Source organism: Xenopus tropicalis, chromosome 8 (genome assembly GCF_000004195.4).
Source record: "Xenopus tropicalis strain Nigerian chromosome 8, UCB_Xtro_10.0, whole genome shotgun sequence".
In the NCBI taxonomy this organism is placed as follows: Eukaryota; Metazoa; Chordata; class Amphibia; order Anura; family Pipidae; genus Xenopus; species Xenopus tropicalis.
This window is the reverse complement of record NC_030684.2, coordinates 70141596-70161262: the sequence shown is the minus strand read 5'-3', so window position 1 is coordinate 70161262 and position 19667 is coordinate 70141596. Positions and strand designations below refer to the sequence as shown.

The 19667-nt window shown below is 39.3% G+C and overlaps 1 protein-coding gene across 5 annotated transcripts in view; it reads left to right on the top strand.

Annotated features, from left to right (window-relative positions):
- arhgap35 (Rho GTPase activating protein 35) overlaps nucleotides 1-17469 on the top strand; it is a 39905-nt gene extending 22436 nt beyond the window's left edge. For 4 of the 5 annotated variants that reach the window (XM_031891234.1, XM_004916951.4, XM_004916952.4 and 1 more), the window contains exons 3-7: nucleotides 7283-7433; nucleotides 8453-8530; nucleotides 10422-10553; nucleotides 13747-13852; nucleotides 15161-17469. In XM_031891234.1, the coding sequence (XP_031747094.1) occupies nucleotides 7283-7433; nucleotides 8453-8530; nucleotides 10422-10553; nucleotides 13747-13852; nucleotides 15161-15470 (777 nt within the window). In that variant the 3' untranslated portion in view covers nucleotides 15471-17469. The remainder of the gene's footprint in view (nucleotides 1-7282; nucleotides 7434-8452; nucleotides 8531-10421; nucleotides 10554-13746; nucleotides 13853-15160) is intronic. The other variant, XM_002932597.5, reaches the window with a different exon arrangement.
- Nucleotides 17470-19667: the final 2198 nt, after the last annotated feature.

Below are 19667 nucleotides of genomic sequence, written 5' to 3'. Positions count from 1 at the left end.
TTTTTTTTTTAAAGTAAAAATTGCGGCCCTGCCTACGGCACACCAGGCAACACTAGTGTGCCGCGGAACAGTGGTTGAAAAACGCTGCCCTAGAATAACATACCTATAAAAGTCCCTGCATTCAGTCTGATCTGGTTTTTGATTTATAAGTTGAAATCTCCAGCCCCTTTCCTCTTCTTCCTGTTACAGGTATGAGATCTGTTATCCAGAATGCTCGGGACCTGGGATTTTCAGATAAGGGTTTTTTACGTAATTTAGATCTCCATACCATAAACATTTTATCTTAGTTGGTATCAAGGTTTTGTTTTATTATTACAGAGAAAATGGAAATCCACTTTATAAATGAGAATTATTTACTTATAATGGAGTCTGTGAAAGATGGCCTTTACGTAATTTGGAACTTTCTGGATAATGGGTTTCCGGATAACAGATCCCATATTTGCACAGTGTGAAGCCCTGTCCCCTCTTTCTGTTCAGCTCTCCTGATCTCTCTGACTACGGGGTAGTCCAAGAGGAGAGCCTTCTGTGCATGCATGACACAGAAGCAGCTTTCTGGGAATGCGCCCAGTGAGTCAGGCAGTCATAAATGGGCAATGAAAAAAGGCTGCTGTTGCTGCACACTTGCTCCTGCTTCTCTGTGCATTCCCAGAAGCTTCTTCTCTCTAAGGCATGCACAAGAAGGCTCTCGTCTTCGACTGCCCAGTCGAAGAGATGGGGCGAGCTGAACAGGAAGAAAGGGCGGGACTTCACACTGTACCAGAAAGAAGATGAAAGGAGCTGGAGATTTCAATTTATAAATGAGAAACCATTTCAGACTGAATGTAGGGACTAAGGCATGTTATTCTGGGGGCTGATTAGAGTAATTTTAAAAATAAAAAAAAAAAGGTTTACTTCTTTAATGATTCTAGGTTTTCTGTTTTCTGCACTTAAGCACTTTGAGAGCTGAAGCCCATTATACACCTCTGGACAGTACAAGCCTATTGATTCTAATGGAAATGTTTCTTTCTTAGGACAAAACCAATAAAATACCCAGGAATTTGTTTAAATAAATGACATAAACAAAAAAAAAAAACCTGTAGAGGTCAAGGTTGTAGTTGATCATTTTCTGCCATAAACCGCAACAGAAACATTTTTCCTATGGCAAAGCTATGGAATAAGACATTGTTATAGTCTTGTGCATTGTTTTTGTTATGCACATTTATGGTCCTGAGGTTCTCCATGTTTGCATTTGTTCAGATATTTGTTTTGTGCGCTCTAAATAATAAAAAAAAAAATCCATGTCATCATCAGTCCTATTTTGGATAATAATGTAATTGGCCCTAGCAGCTCCATTAAACTTCAGTTTGGAGAGGTACAAAATAATGTCAAACTTGTTTAGTAACAAATACAGTCATGGCTGAAATTGTTGGCACCCCAGAAATTTTTCCAGAAAATCTCACAGAAAAGTATTGCATTAACACAAGCAAATTGGACATAATGTCACACAAAACTCCAAAAATGGGCTGGACAAAATTATTGGCACCCTTAACTTAATATTTGGTTGCACACCCTTTGGAAAAAATAACTGAAATCAGTCGCTTCCTATAGCCATCAATAAGCTTCTTACACTTCTGGGAATTTTGGACCACTCTTCCTTTGCAAACTGCTCCAGGTCTCTCTTATTGGAAGGGCGCCTTTTCCCAACAGCAATTTTAAGATCTCTCCACAGATGTTCAATTTAGATCTTAGATTTAGATCTGGCCTCATTGCTAGCCACTTCAGAACTCTCCTTCTTTGTTGCCATCCATTTCTGGATGCTTTTTGATGTATGTTTGGGGTCATTGTCCTGCTGGAAGAGCCAAACCCAGCTTTCTGACACTGGCCTCTACAGTGTGACCCAAAATCCTTTTTTTAATCCTCAGATTTCATGATGCCTTGCACACATTCAAGGCACCCAGTGCCAGAGGCAGCAAGACAACCACAAAACATCATTGAACCTCCACCATATTTCACTGTAGGTACTGTGTTCTTTTCTTTGTAGCCTCATTCCGTTTTTGGTAAACAGTAGAATTATGTGCTTTACCAAAAAGCTCTATCTTGGTCTCATCTGTCCACAAGATGTTTTCCCAGAAGGATTGTGGCTTACTCAAGTACATTTTGGCAAACTGTAGTCTTGCTTTTTTATGTCTGTGTCAGCAGTGGGGTCCTCCTGGGTCTCCTGCCATAGCGTTTCATTTCATTTAAATGTCAATGGATAGTTGGCGCTGACACTGATGCTCCCTGAGCCTGCAGGACAGATTGAATTTCTTTGGAACTTGTTTGGGGCTGCTTATCCACCATCCCAACTATCCTGCGTTGCAACCTTTCATCAATTTTTCTCTTCCGTCCACGCCCAGGAAGATTAGCTACAGTGCCATGGGTTGCAAACTTCTTGATAATGTTGCGCACTGTGGACAAAGGCAAATCTTGATCTCTGGAGATGGACTTGTAACCTTGAGATTGTTGATATTTTTCCACAATTTTGGTTCTCAAGACCTCAGACAGTTCTCTTCTCCTCTTTCTGTTGTCTATGCTTAGTGTGGCACACACAGACACACAATGCAAAGACTAAGTGAACTTCTCTCCTTTTTATCTGCTTTCAGGTGTGATTTTTATATAGCCCACACCTGTTACTTGCCCCAGGTGAGTTTAAAGGAGCATCACATGTTTGAAACAATCTTATATATCCACAATTTTGAAAGGGTGCCAATTATTTTGTCCAGTCCATTTTTGGAGTTTTGTGCGACATTATGTCCAATTTGCTTTTTTCCTCCTTTTTTTGTTCTGTTCCAATACACACAAAGGGAATAAACATGTGTATAGCAAAACATGTATTGCTGCAATACTTTTCTGTGAGAAATACTTGATTTTCTGGAAAAATTTCTGGGGCGCCAACAATTTCAGCCATGACTGTACTATATTTTAAATTAGCTTGTATATAGTAGCAACTGTCACATTATAGCCCTCAGCACACAGGCCTATAACAGATTAGCATTCATAGCCTGCTGGAATGAAGATTCTCCAGCCATTGTGCTATTTTTGGCAAAAAGTGGTTGATTGAAGGACAGTATCACAACATGAAGAATGCCACCCACGTTGCACTACACCTGTAGCAAGCTGACTATTTTTTTCTGTCCATATGGTACAGCTGGAGAGATGGGGCAATATATGGTTGAGGGTGAAGGTTTTTTTTTTTTTCTTCTTTTTTTTCGGTTGATGCTGTTTGCTTTTTTTTCTTAAAGGAACAGTAGCACCAAACAATGAAAGTGTATAAAAATAATTCAAATATTATGTTCTGTTGCCCTGCACTGATAAATGTTTGTGTGTTAGCATCAGAAACACTTATAATAGTTATAGTATAGGTATTCAGATTGGAAGGGGCTAAATGGCACAGATTAAAGCGGGCTTGTCACCCAGACATAAAAAGCTGAATAATAAAAGTCCTTTTCAAGTGACATATGAAACCCAAATTCCCTTTTTTTTTAAATAACACATCCATACCCATTATAAAGGCTTTTGAAAATCCCAGCTGTCAATCATATATTGCCTGCCCTGCCTCTATGCCTTAGGCATAGAGGCGGGGCAGACAATACCTTTAGCTTTCCATTCAGCACTTCCTAGATGTCACTGCACTTCACACTTTTCCCCTCCCTCCCCATCACCTAATTATGTAGCCAGTGCATGGGTATGGGCATTTGGCATTTGGGGTTAAGCAAAGCTTGCCTTACTGACAGTGTCCACAAAATGGCAGCTGCCTGCTTGCTGTGATTGAAGAAAACTTAATTTATACTATCTGTATAGTGTAAATGAACTTTATTTTGCTCAACTAACATGATAGAAAAGAATTTGGAGTTTTTTGTTAGGGTGACAGGTCCCCTTTAAATAGCAGATGACCTCTTAATTTTTCAGGATTCATTGAGGTTTGGCATGGTACCAAGAGACTGGTGAATTGCTAATGTGGTTCTGTTGTTAAAAAAGGGATCCCATTCTCAGCCTGAAAACCATAGGCCTGTTAATCTGTCATCATCTGTGTCATTCAGCTGCTACTAAAGCAAAGTCCTGTCTTGCAAAAAAAAGGGCATTGACTCAAGGGATGAAAACATAATTTTGGTCTCACCTTGAGAATGCAAGTTTTGGGCTTCAAAAAAGATATTAATGAGCTGGATAAAGTGCAAAGACATCCAACTAAACTGGTAAAGGGGATGAAAGATTATAAGTATGAGGTTAGACTGTCATGGTTGGGGTTGCTTAAGAGATGCTTAAGAGGTGACATGATTACTCTTTACAAGTACATTAGAGGGGATTATAGGCAGATAGGGGATGTTCTTTTTTCCCATAAAAATAATCAGCGCACCAGAGGCCATCCCTTTAGATTAAAGGAACACAACTTTTATTTGAAGCAGCGTAGGTGTTTTTTTTTTTACAGTAAGGGCAGTGAGGTTGTGGAATGCACTTCCAAGTAGTGGCAGATTCTGTTAATGCCTTTAGAAGGGGCCAGGATGATTTCTTGAACATGCATAATACCCAAGGCTATTGTGATACTAAAATCTGCAGTTAGTATTGATTTTGGTATTATATGGTTAATGTATCTGAGTGTATAGATAGGTCAGTATGGGTCTGTTTGTCTGCTTTGGGGTTTTCTTGGAAGGGTTGAACTTGATGGACTTGAGCCACATTCAAATGGAAAAAGTTTTGGAAAGCAACACAAGCATGAAAAAAGTTCCTGGAGGTGCCAATGAGAGCTATAATTGGCTATTTGGTAGCCCCTATGTGGACTGGCAGCGTACAGAAGGCTCTGTTTGGCAATTGCACTGGGTTTTTTTCCTCCTAACCAGAAATTCAAAAATAAGCACCTACTTTGAGGCCATTGGGATCAACATCCACTAGGTTGGGGAGCAACATGTTGCTTACGAGCCACTGGTTGGGGATCACTGATGTAAAGGATAAACTCTGTAAAAGACCATTGTATTCTACAGAGCTTATCTATTATCTGCTGTGTACCCTGTGCCATTTAGCCCTATTTCGCTTGAATGGCTGCTCCCATGGCTACACAAAAGCTTATTTATATAAACTATAGTAGTGTTTCTGAAGCAAACACACCAGTTTACCAGCGCAGTGCAACAGTACACAATATTTAAATTTTTTTTAAACACTTTAATTTTTTGGTGTTACTGTTTGTTTAAAAAAAGCTATAAAAATAAATTCCCCTTCCCAAAATGAAACCTACTAAGAGCTAACTTTCAAAACAAATTGAACACACATGGACCAGTAGCATGGGTACCTTAGTTATTGGAAGTTACTCCTTCATAGTATATATAACTGGAGAGCCAAACTTCCAGGAATATACATAGTGTACAGTGGCTTGCAAAAGTATTCGGCCCCCTTGAACTTTTCCACATTTTGTCACATTACAGCCACAAACATGAATTAATTTTATTGGAATTCCATGTGAAAGACCAATACAAAGTGGTGTACACGTGAGAAGTGGAACGAAAATCATACATGATTCCAAACATTTTTTACAAATAAATAACTGCAAAGTGGGATGTGCGTAATTATTCAGCCCCCTTTGGTCTGAGTGCAGTCAGTTGCCCATAGACATTGCCTGATGAGTGCTAATGACTAAATAGAGTGCACCTCTGTAATCTAATGTCAGTACAAATACAGCTGCTCTGTGACGGCCTCAGAGGTTGTCTAAGAGAATATTGGGAGCAACAACACCATGAAGTCCAAAGAACACACCAGACAGGTCAGGGATAAAGTTATTGAGAAATTTAAAGCAGGCTTAGGCTACAAAAAGATTTCCAAAGCCTTGAACATCCCACGGAGCACTGTTCAAGCGATCATTCAGAAATGGAAGGAGTATGGCAACTGTAAACCTACCAAGACAAGGCCATCCACCTAAACTCACAGGCCGAACAAGGAGAGCGCTGATCAGAAATGCAGCCAAGAGGCCCATGGTGACTCTGGACGAGCTGCAGAGATCTACAGCTCAGGTGGGGGAATCTGTCCATAGGACAACTATTAGTCGTGCACTGCACAAAGTTGGCCTTTATGGAAGAGTGGCAAGAAGAAAGCCATTGTTAACAGAAAACCATAAGAAGTCCCGTTTGCAGTTTGCCACAAGCCATGTGGGGGACACAGCAAACATGTGGGGGAAGGTGCTCTGGTCAGATGAGACCAAAATGGAACTTTTTGTCCAAAATGCAAAACGCTATGTGTGGCGGAAAACTAACACTGCACATCACTCTGAACACACCATCCCCACTGTCACATATGGTGGTGGCAGCATCATGCTCTGGGGGTGCTTCTCTTCAGCAGGGACAGGGAAGCTGGTCAGAGTTGATGGGAAGATGGATGGAGCCAAATACAGGGCAATCTTGGAAGAAAACCTCTTGGAGTCTGCAAAATACTTGAGACTGGGGCGGAGGTTCACCTTCCAGCAGGACAACGACCCTAAACATAAAGCCAGGGCAACAATGGAATGGTTTAAAACAAAACATATCCATGTGTTAGAATGGCCCAGTCTAAGTCCAGATCTAAATCCAATTGAGAATCTGTGGCAAGATCTGAAAACTGCTGTTCACAAACGCTGTCCATCTAATCTGACTGAGCTGGAGCTGTTTTGCAAAGAAGAATGGGCAAGGATTTCAGTCTCTAGATGTGCAAAGCTGGTAGAGACATACCCTAAAAGCCTGGCAGCTGTAATTGCAGCAAAAGGTGGTTCTACAAAGTATTGACTCAGGGGGCTGAATAATTACGCACACCCCACTTTGCAGTTATTTATTTGTAAAAAAATGTTTGGAATCATGTATGATTTTCGTTCCACTTCTCACGTGTACACCACTTAGTATTGGTCTTTCTCGTGGAATTCCAATAAAATTTGTGGCTGTAATGTGACAAAATGTGGAAAAGTTCAAGGGGGCCGAATACTTTTGCAAGCCACTGTAACTTGAGGAAGCAAGTTGCTCTTACATCATATGTTTGCAAAATGACTTAAATAACTTCATGTAATTGGTGTGATATCTATGACTGTATTCTAGTTTGAAGGGCATAGGTCTACATTTTTTAATTTAGTGAAAATTAGCAGGTGCATAATATGTGAAGTGCGGACAAAGAGGGGGATACTTTGAATATCTTATTTAAGTAAATGATTATCATTGGCTGCTCCCACTTCAAGGCTATACTTTTGTTATTTTAAGCTTTTAAGGCTGGGGCTTTAGTTTTTTTGTTTCCTCTGAGAATTTTATATTTTTCTTCCCAGAAAGTGAAACCCAAACCTCGTCCATCTTTAACCAAGGCGACCTGGGAGAGTAATTACTTTGGTTTCCCTCTGAGTAGTGTGGTGACTTCTGAACGACCAATTCCAGTATTCATTGAGAAGTGTGTAGAGTACATCGAAGCCACGGGTGAGGGTGTGTGTATATATATATCTATAAATTTTCTTAAATGTTTAATCTGTTATCTTCTGCACTTCTGCAATATTGTGTTTAAGAGCTGTTCCTTTTCTCTGCAGGGTTGTGTAACAATCCTTCCAGCATGTAATCTGGGTAAAGATTACAAATGTAGTTCTTCCTTATGCTATCATATAGCAAGCTTTTTTAAGGGAAACATGAAGAGAAGGGAGAAGGGGACACAGACTGATATTTCACATTTTCATATTTCCATATCATCCCAAAAGGCGTTTTAATCTATAGAGCCTCAAAATCTGCGCCTCCATATGTTTGTCTTTTTTTTTTTTTTTTTTTAAATATATCAGCTTTACTCTTCACATAAATGTTTCCTTTTAATTCCATCCATGCCAATTTATTTCTCATGCCTTAAATGGTAACTAAACTTGAAAACAAAAATATCGATCTCCTACAGAAGATTATTTTGTAACTATTCCAAATGTTAGTTAGGAAGGTGGCAAAGTTTGTTTTGACTAATGTGATTCTGAGGGCTGGCATTCAAAACACCAAATGTGCTACAAACCTTAAAGGAGAACGTTAGTTACTTAGGCTTTTAATTGCCAATAGATTAGTCACAATAGTGCAAGCTAGAACATTATAAATATTATGCAGAATGCTTTACCATACCTGAGTAAACAGCCCTAGAAGCTTCCTCTGTTTAAGACAGCAGCTGCCATTTTAGCTTGTTCTGACATCACTTCTCTGCCTGCATCTCTGTGCTCTAGGCTCAGTTTACTGCAGAGAGGAGAAGGGGGGAGGAGGAGAAGGGAAGGGGGAAAAGGAGAGAGGAGCAAACTGAGCAGGATTGTGCTGTGCCATGAAGGATTTTGCTGAGAGCAGACGTTAGATCATCATGAATACAAAATAGAAGGAAAGAAATGTGGTGTTTCTTTTCACTGAGAACTCAGAGCAGCAGTTGTGTAAGTTCTTATGGCTGTAGATACATAAACCTTTCTTATAACATTAACTCTCTTGATTCCTAGGAATGACCACAGAAGGCATATACCGTGTTAGCGGGAACAAATCTGAGATGGAGTCTCTTCAAAGGCAATTTGACCAAGGTGTGTATAATATCCTAAACTGGAGAATCTATGTTTGCTTAACTCTTCTGTAACTCTTTACATATAGAATTAATGTGGGCTCTGTGTCTTGGAAAAAACAATGACACTAATAATAATAAAAAGTACAGATTAAATACACTATGAAGTATGAAATTTCCTTTCTCTCCAGCACAAGTTATTAGTCACCCAAAAACAAGGCCCAAATCATCTCATAAAAACCAGGAGCAGAGCGGTTTCACTAGTATTTTTGTGTTTTCCTAATTTTGACTACATAAGAAGAGGAATTGCATTCTTGTGGATTGGCTGGATACTTATAATTTCTGCAGTGTGCCAGCACTATATAAAGATAAACTAGTTAATCTTGCATGTAAGTGGTGCTAAAGGTTTCTGCCGCTGTTTTGAAACACAAGTGTTTTCATAAAGGGAGCACTGCTATTTAGTGCTGATATTGCACCCTATGGCCTATGATTAAGTGCCTCAATAGGGCACGAAACGCGTTAGGCGTTCATTGTTTTTAAAAACATGAAGAAATAAATTTTGGATTTTAGCAGTCTTCACGTGTCCGGAGTGCTTTACGTTCCATATGCTAACTTTGCTGATATTGCACCCTGTTGTCATGCTGAAGAATGGCTGAATGTAACCATTCTTCATGTAACCATGTCAATCTAGTAGTGTCATTATGCCATAGATTGCCAAAGACTAAGAGGTCACAAGGCTGGGATTAGCATAGCTTTCTTTTTCCTTATGGCGGTTTTAGTGTATTTAACTTATTTATTAAAATGGAGTGTTAGGCAGGTTTTTTAACCAGGGGCCAGTTCTGCAGAATAGCAACAGGAGGGACTACCTTGACATTATTACTAATAGTTTTTAAGCCTGTCTACAATATCCAAATACAGGTATGGGATCCGTTATCCAGAAACCCATTATCCCCAAAAAAATTACAGGAAGGCCATCTTTTAATCAATTATTCAAATTTGTAAAATGTATTTTTCTTTGTAATAATAAAACTGTAGCTTGTATTTGAGCACAACTATTATATAATGAATCCTTATTGGAAGCAGAATAATCCTATTGGATTTATTTAATGTTTAAATTATTTTTTAGTAGACTTAAGGTATGGAGATCCAAACTCCGGAAAGATCCCTGGTCTGGTAAACCCCGTGTCCCAAGCATTCTGGATAACAGGACCCATACCTGTATACTAATCTCTCACTTGCTGCTCCTGAAAGCAATCATTTTTAAGTTAAGTGAGCAGCACATTGGTTAGCACTGCTGCATTACAGTGGTGGGATCCTAGGATGGATTCCAACCAGGGCAATATCTGTGAGTTTATATGTTCTTCCTCTATTTGCTTTGGTTTATTTTGACTACTCTGGTTTCCTCCCACACTCCAAAAACATGTTGGCAGTGTAATTTGCTTCTGCTAAAATTAAATATAGTGTATGCATGTGATAAGGATTAATATTATAAGCTCCTTTGGGGCACAAACTGATGTAATTGAGAGATAATCTCTAAAGCGCAAAAGAATATGTCAGCCCTATATAAATAATAATAATTGTGAGTATAACCTAAAGTCACCCCAAGGTAGACAAAAGTAATTGACTGTGAACTGAGAACATTAACTGAGACTTTTGGTAAGTCACTTAATTTTTCTGGGAATCATGAGCTGTAACATAAACTTCTAATAAAACCAGCATCAGAACAGGTGTCACCCAAATTAATGGAAAATATATAAAGGTTTTTTCCCAGAGTGCTTACTATATGTTACCAAATAGTGTCTTTCCAAAAAGCTTCCCAACTGAGGTAGAAACTCAGATATAATTATGTCTAGCAACTTTTGTGATAGTTGTGCAAAACTACTGTTATGTGACTTTTATGTTTTTGTTTTTAGATCATAACCTGGACCTGGCAGAAAAGGATTTTACAGTGAACACTGTGGCTGGAGCCTTGAAAAGTTTCTTCTCTGAATTACCGGACCCTCTGGTGCCATACAATATGCAGGCTGAGCTGGTGGAGGCATATAGTAAGGAGATATGTTCAAAGATACATTGTACACTATAGGTTTAATCTGCTTAGGGTCTCGATTAGGTAGTGTATAATGCAGCCCTGCTTTATAAGTTGCCTAAGATTTATTGCTTACCTGCTGTGTTCTAGGGGGCATAATTTTACAAAAATTTTCTATTCGTATTTAATTATCTTGCTTAATCCTGAGTAATTTCCACTGCACTGATTTTTATACTAATCTCAGATCTGATTTCTATTAAACATCTTGAATGAGTTCAAGTATATCAAGTTTGATCAAGGATAGTATACAAAAAGGTGCTATATTTTCCATGCAGTCTCCAGGCATTTGAGGAATTTTAGTTTAACTATTTGAATCCAAAAGATTGAATACCCAAATCCAAAAATTATAACATCCTGTTATTATTGATTTTCATGGTATCACAGCAAATCTGCCTTTTTAAGAGAATGGCACTTCTGGGCTTATTCAGCTGGGGCTTAAACAGGGGGGATTAACCACTGCTTCTTCACATTGCATTTGAAAGGGGGACACATGATACGCTGCAAGGGCCTTTTCAGCTGAAAAAGGTGGAAAGGCCGATAAAAACTGAAAAGCGTCATTTTCATATAATTGAACAGGAGGCAAAAGTGGTGGTGCGGGAAACAAAAGAATTTGTATGTGCCCTAGCTTGGCATTTCATTATTTTGTCACCCAGGGTAGGGGTTTATCTACTGCCTTGTTAGGTTGCATTTCCTTTGTACAGGACAGGGAGAAGACTTACTTATCTATACATTTCCTTTTAACTAGAGCAATCGTTCATGTTTTTATCAAATTGGCATGCTGTTGAAATTAGCTAAATCTTTTACCCCTTATTGTAAAGTATATCTAAAGGTGGCCATACACGCACCGATATTATCGTACGAAACCTCGTTTCGTACGATAATCGGTGCGTGTATGGCATGTCAGCGAGCCGACCGATATCGCAGGAAGCTGCTGATATCGGTCGACTCGCCGATCGGCCAGGTTAGAAAATTTTGATCGGGCGCCATAGAAGGCGCCTGACCAAAATTCTCCCTTCAGAGCTGAATCGGCAGAAGGAGGTAGAAATCCTATTGTTTCTACCTCCTTACCTGCCGATTCAGCCCTGAATGGTGTGTGGCGGATCTGACGATGTTTCGTGCGACCGACGGTCGTACGAAACATCGTGAGATCGCCACGTGTATGGCCAGCTTTAGGCACAGAACTGTAGACCAAATGTTTATATATACTTCAGGGAGCTCTATACAGGTAATTATTGCCCATTTAATTTATATGCTTGTCTCCTTACTTTGGGTTCAGCCATTTTTGGCAGTACTGAGTGATTTTTCTTTCTATATCCACAAGCTGTAGGTGTATATTTATTTACTGTTACAGCTGACGGATATGGTTAGTTAGATATTTTGTTAGAGGGCTTGACAATATTTTTCTTAATTTCTGTACAGGAGCTCATGCTGGGCAGATAAACAAACTGTTTTGTCTTTTATCACTAGCCAGTTTAGTCACCACTTTGTTTTTAAATGATGCCTGCCTTCTTTTTAAGCCATTTTTTATTTAGTTATTTGAACCAGCATCAGCATTATATAAAAGAACAATCTCAATTAGCAAACTGTTTAAAGGCTGTTAATTTTATCATTTAAATGTTAAAGGAACAGTAACTCCAGTAAATGAAAGAGCTTTAAAGTAATAAAAATATAATGCACTGTTGCCCTGCACTGGTAAAACTGGTGTGTTTGCTACAGTAACACTACTATAATTTATATAATAAGCTGCTGTGTAGCCACGGGGGCAGCCATTCAAGCTGGAAAAAAGGAGAAAAGGCACAGGTTACATAGCAGATAACAGATAAGTTCTGTAGAATACAATAGTGTTTTATCTGTTATCTGCTAAGTGCCTGTGCCTTTTCTCCTTTGAATGGCTGCCTCCATGGCTACATAGCAGCTTATTTATATAAATTATAGTAGACTTTCTGAAGTAAACACACAACTTTTACCAGTGCAGGGCAGCAGCACATTATATTTTAGTTACTTTTATACACTTTCATTTTTTGGTGTTACTGTTCCTTTAATCTAAATACAAATTCTTGATCAGTTGAAGGGGTGGTTTACTTTAAGTTAACTTTTAGTATGTTCTAGAGTGGCCAATTCTAAGCAACTTTCCAATTGGTCTTCTTTTTTATGGCTTTTGAATTAGTTGCATTCCTCTTCTTCCTTTTGGCTACATTTTTAATGTTATTATTACATATTACTTATTTTTGTGTTCAGGTTCTCTCCTATATATAAAGACTATATTTCAGTCTCTCATTATCACCACTTCCTGGTTGCTGGGGTAATTTGGACCCTACCAACCAGATATTTGCTGAAATTCCAAACTAGAGAGCTGCTAAACAAAAAGGGAAGTAATTAAAAAAACTACAAAAAAATAAAGGCCGATTGCAGTTTGTCTCGGAATATGAGTCTTTACATCATACTAAAAGTTAACTCTAAGGTGAACATTTTAAAGAGAACATATACTCTCTTTTTGACATGAGCTCATTCCTCCGTTTATAAACTTGTTCTAGGTTTCAGATTCTTAATGTTCATCTGAACTCTCAAGCCTTTTTTAGCTTCCAACCCCCAACTATGGGGTCAAGCCCCCCTTAGTCACTAACAGTTACTATATTTCCATGGCTATCAAAGATAGGATATGCGCAGTGACCCTCAAAAATGTACCCTCTTTGACCATCCAGCTGTCAACCACTCCCACTAACTTGACCCCCCCCCCCTTCCCCCCAAATGATCAGCTTCACAGTGAACTGTAGTCCATTTCTTTGAAGATGACTTTTACAATTTAAGTTGGTTTACTGTTTGGGCCAATATTTTGTATAGGATTTATTATTCAGGCACATCCAAAGATTATGGATGTGTTACACTTTATGATACTTTAAGGCAGAAGTGGGTGACTGACAGTCCCTAAATGATAAATAGCTGAAACTTCCTGTTCCATGAGTAACTTTTTATTCAGAAAATGTCTACTCTTAAAATGCTGGCATCTATAGATAGATGTATAAGTATAAGCTGAGGAATGTTCATCATTTTCAGTTTAGAACATCCACACGCACACACAAAAAGTATTCTTTGCACTCTGGTCTGTATTCTCGTGTCATTAATTAACATCTACGCTTGCCTTCTTTTTGCAGAAATAAATGATCTAGAACATAAGCTCCAAGCTATGAAGGATCTTCTAAAAAAATTTCCAAAGGAAAATCATGAAATCTTCAAATATGTTATATCTCATTTAAACCGGTGGGTTTCCTTCATTGTGATGTGTTTATGTAAATTTCATAATTGTGCTTTTATCAATTCTTCAGATTAGGAATCTTTGCTGAGGAGCCAGCATTAAAGAGGAAAAAAAATGAATTGTATTTGTTTTATATACAAAATACTCACACATCTCTGTTCTAACTCTCAGGGATGGAAAGCTGTCAGTGACTTCCACACTTCCTCTTCTAGTCAGTCTTTTAGAGTTGGCCTGCAGTGCTGTATGAACCATAAGAAAACCATGTGACAAGAAGTGCAAGTTTATTTAAAAGGGAATCTGGCAGGCAAAACAATTTTACACTATATAAATTATATAATAATAATTTGTTATATGTAATTGTTGGGGGGGGGGGGGGGGGGGGCTTATTTCCATGCATATGCATTGGATACACCATTATAGGCAGTGAGTAGAAAGGGGGAATGAGATGAATGTAATGATATGTAGAAAGTGCACAATGGAAAGTGTAAGTAATTGTCTGCCCTGCCTCTGTGCCCGAGGCAGTATGCCCCATCCCTTCACACTTTGGTGTGACTATTTTATTAAAGGAGAAGGAAAGGCTAATAAAGAGTTAATCTCAAGCTGCAGACATACCTTCAGTTGTCGCAATAGTACCCTTAAGTCTCCCCATATTTCACCTGTTCAGATGATCAGAAGCCAAACAGGAAGAAAAAACGCTGAGCTCTGTAAAGATTTAGCACCCCCCAGTGACTTTAATCGCTTACCTTTTGTGTGCTATGGGACTAAACAACCTGTGTGCTGTTAGCCAGGCACAGAAAGCAGCACAGACTGCAGCATTTATCTAAGCTAATTGCTAATTAGCAGTATGAGAATTTTGTGAGTCCTTCTTTAAATATGTTATCTCTGCGTGAAGAGGGGCCATTTCTAAATCAATCTCTAGAGCTAGGGGTGTGCGGTTTGGTCATCCTGTTGTTTTACCACATTTTAAATTATTTATTTGCACTTTAATATTATTTTTAATAATATATTGTAAAATATATTTTAAGGGACTGACACAAGCTAACTCTGAGTGCTGGCAATTTCTTTCTTATATATTGTTTGTAGCAGCTGGTCAGCACCAAAGTATAGGTTAGTCTGAGCAGCTGGTCACATTATAACATGGGTTATACCAAGCCATCACAACTTCTCTTTTTTCTGTTTTCATTTTTAATATCTTTAAAAATGATAGAATATTTCAAGCATGTAAAACCTCGCCCACTTTACATTTCTCAACTTAATTACATATTCTTTCTATGAATTTTTACTAATTTTTTTTTTTTTTTTTTTTAATTCAGGGTTAGCCAGCATCATCATATAAATCTGATGACCAGTGAAAATTTATCTATCTGCTTCTGGCCTACACTGATGCGCCCTGATTTTACCACTATGGACGCTCTGACTGCAACTCGCACATACCAGACAATCATTGAGCTTTTCATCCAACAGTGCCCCTTTTTCTTCTACCAGCGCCTTCCTGTGGACCTGCCTATCCCTAGTTCCCCATCTACTCCACCTCTCACCCAGCCATCTCCTCCTCAGTCCCCTCCTCTGACGCCTGTATCCCCCTCGCAGACCCTGCTTCCTACGGAGCACAACATCCTGTGATAACCCCTCCCCTTCAGCAGTATCTAGTCACCCGGAGGCAAAGTCCACCCCTTCCCTGCTGCTTGCTGACCTTATCTAAAGGGTCAGAAGTATTACATGTGGGACCATTGCAGCCATGATGAGACTGGGACCCTGTAATGGAGACAGCAGGCATCACTGCACCTGTGCAAGTGCAAGGTGGATCTCTGGTACATTTTGGAGACAGGCTTCTCTGGTACACTGTTTAAAAAAAAAAAAAAAAAAAAAAAAAAAAGCAGGGTTCCCCGGTACACAAATTTTAAAAGGAGGGGGTCCCTGGTACACTGACTGCAAGAGAGCGGGATTTGGGACACCCACAGTGGAGAGGGTTAGCCAATGTACAGAAGAGCCCTAATCTTGAGTGGATCTGAGGCAGAGCCCTAATCTGCTCTTCAGATCTCCACTAGGGTTACAAATAAAGTGGCACTCAGTCTGGATTACATGAGGATAACATGATGAGTTGCACTCAAGAGGATCTGCACATAATGTCGATTACGAGAAGATCAACACTGTGATTTACAGTCCAAGATTGCCTGGATTAGATCTAGTTGGTTTATACAGACAGGAGTCTCTCTGTGTTGTCCATTGTGTGTGTGGAAGTTACTATTAGGTGTTAAGAGGGCAGCAATGCTGTTTTCTGTCCCCATCCTTCCCCCCCTACCACCCCCCCAAAAGAAAAAGAAAAAAAAAAATACAACACTTAACACACAGGACCCCAATACCACACTACATATCTTAGCACTTACAGACATATGTGATGGATGCAGGAAATTGGGGTTAACAAAGGATGCATGAATTCAAAATTGTATGCTTTGTACATTACTACATGAACAACACTAATACGTCATACAGGCTGGAGGGCACATGCATGATACATGTGCTAGGGAGGTTTATCTCTTGTTGCTCCAACTGTTTTTATGATAGGCATCTCGGGGTTTCGAATGCACTGCCAAATGGATTTGAGCAAAACTCTTGAGGTGCCTCATTGCTTCGGCTCATTTTGAGCCATTCCCATATGTTGACATTTTAAATTCGGAGCGAGGCTGGATCCTCAAATGCATGAAGGATAAGACACTACTGCCTCACCAATAACCTAAACTGACACTAAGATTGCCCTCTAGTAACACAGCCTAGCCACCACCGAGATTAACCTTCCTCCTCATCTCACCCTCTACTCACTAAGACAGCCCTTTCCTACCCAGCTTGTCAGTGATAATCCATTTTAGTCTTTAGTTTACTCATGACAGGCCTAGTAAGTATGTAGCCCATTTTTTGTCATCCATGTGTTTATCTGGTTAAATTATCTTTTCTAAATTAGGACTTTAAATAATTTCCTACTTACCAATATTACGGTTAATCACAGCTACTCCCTTTATTAAAACAAACTCCCTCTTGCAACAGCCTGGGGCTTAGACATTGTACCGATTAGTATGTAGCATAATCTTACTAGCTGGGCACTTTGTACTTTACATCTGAGAAATCCATTTGTAGCAGCTATGATGATCTGATAATTTAGGCAGAAATGTTAAGTACACAGAAGAAGATAAATAGGTTGATATTCAAGGGCCAATCTCATTGTGTGGAGCTCCGTGTTATGTGATGGGGCCAGAGAGGAGCATGTGTATGTTGCAGGAGAGAGTGCACAAGGTAACACAATGCCAGTCTGAGCAGATACTCGATATAATGTGTAGTGGGCTGAGTTACACACGCATGCCTCCTGGCAGGCTTTGTTGTGACTTTGGGGTGACCAGTTGTCTAATGAATTTGCACTGGTTATTTCCTGGTCTGTTTTTTTTTTTTTTTTGCTGTCCATTGGTTGTGTTAGAGGGGTTGGGTCACTTTGTGCATGATAATGTGATCCTTCCGCTGACGCCCTGAATCATGTATTTGCTGCGAGTCTGCTCATTGTATTTGGAACAAACTCCGAGGGCCTTAATGTGACTTGTATTATAGCTAATAAATCTTGTTACAAACTCCCAGATCCTCTTGTCTTCTAAATGTATGCCTTGATTGCAATGTGTGTATACTTCCTTTTCCTAGAAAAGGTTGGAGAGAAACAAAACTTTACAATCTTAGATACAGTGGTGTGCACTAACACAGCATAGCACACTAAAGCTCAAGTGCATGTATAAGCACATATAAATTGAAATGCAGCCACAGCGTCACCTCTTTAATTAAATTGTATTTAATATGTTCAGTGTATAATTATTTTTGTCTTCATCATTTTTACCCTAGTTTTTAGTAGTAGGGCTAAACGCCATGGGAGATTTTGTGTGTCAGATTTTATCTGATCTTGTCATCAGACCATCAGATTTTATGTAGTTGAATGCAGATGCAGCATGCAGTGTTCCTTTCCCACAGGTGTATCATGTTGGATGGCAAACCTTCCATGTAGTTTACATGTCAGATATTTCTATCAGTCCCATTATATTTTAACCTATGCAACTACGTTTAACTTGTAGGATGCATTCTGTCGATCCGACAAAAGCACCTTTGGAGTTTAGCCCTTAGTAGATCAGCAAGCTACCTTTAGCTTATGTTGGCTTTCCGGTTCCTTCCTTATCTCTGTGGTAGTTCATTCCCTTACTTGAAGCCAGTAGGAGAACATGACCTGATGGAAATATAATATTAAATGGCACAAGCACTTTTATGTGACAAAACTTCTAGAAAATTACAAGTTACATAGGGTTAAAAAAAGACCCAGTGTCCATCAAGTTCAACACTTCCATATGAACCATGTGGAGGGTCCATAGAATCACATGTGTAATGATGTGTTGCTGATGTGAATGTGCAATTTATGAGATACGCAGGGATACAAATGGTATGATTGTCTTTTAAAATGACTAACTTCACCACAGTTTTTATGTTTAGTTTCTTATTTACATTATATGAAGCTTATATCTAAAAGATATTATGTATATCTTATGTTAAGGCATCATTCACTGCTTCATTGGAACTTACAGTCTAAGGCCCCTCTCCATGGGTTGGTTTAATCAGAAGACCCCAATTAAACGTGTATAAGCTTTTGGGGGGCGGCATGCAAACTTATTACCAAGGACAGAATCAAAATCAGTACTGCCCACTAAGTCACTGTGCTGCCCACTGTCACTGTAAAGTTTTGGGTCACCTGTTGACCCAAACCAATACCCGCACCTACAACCCCATGCCAACAGAGAATCTGCCTGGTGTGACTTTAGGGTAATGTCCCACAGGGAGATTAGTCACCTGCAATAAATCTCTCCAAAAGTCTTTCCACCGGCAATAAAGGGAATCGCCAGAGGAAAGTCCTATGAACCACTTTGGTTTTCCGAAGTCCCTCAAAGTTGAAGGAAACTTCATGAGACTTTTGGAAAACCGAAGCAATGCCTTCCCACTGACAATTACCTTTATTGCGGTGGAAAGGCTTTTCAGGGAGATAAGTCACCCACGGTAGCAGAGATTTATCACAGGCAACTAATCTTCCTGTGGGACATTACCTATAGCTGGAGGCCTCAAAAAAGAACTTTCTAATCAGGTTAATCAGAAGCTTCGAACATATAATGCTGATAGGACACACATTAGCATTCTTTATCCGGCAGAGCCCAAATCTGGCCATGCCAATGTCATTCACTTTACTTGAAAGCGGCTGTCACTGCTGGTTGCTAGCAGTAATAGATCTGAAAAGGTGACAGATGGTTTCAATTTAAGACAATAATTGACAGGCAGGTTCAGGTGCTTTTCTGCTTGCTGAAAAACATTGGCAGAGAAGATGGTCCATTTGTCATCAGCGGGGGGGGGGTCTGTGAAATCTATCCCAATAAAAGCCACTATAAGCAATACAGTTATTAAGAAAGAAAAAAAATACAATTTGTGCCAGCTTATACTCTGACTAAGGCTGAACAAACATTTATTAATAAAGGGCTGGATTTAATTTCTTTTTATAAATCAGGCTGCTTTATTGGATTTCTTTTCCATTTGTGACGCGTCTGAAGTTTGTGAGGCCTTTAGACCATTTATTTAGCAGGTTGTGTTACTCAACTTGCCTCATGGCTTGAGCGTTTCTGGTCCATGGTGACAATGTGGTGTTAGGGTTGGCATGCATGCTCCATGTGTGGGCCATATGTGCCTGACATTGGGATAAGCATGCTAAAACTAAGGTGCCCATGTATGGTTGCTTGAGCAATCGCTTTGCATAATAAA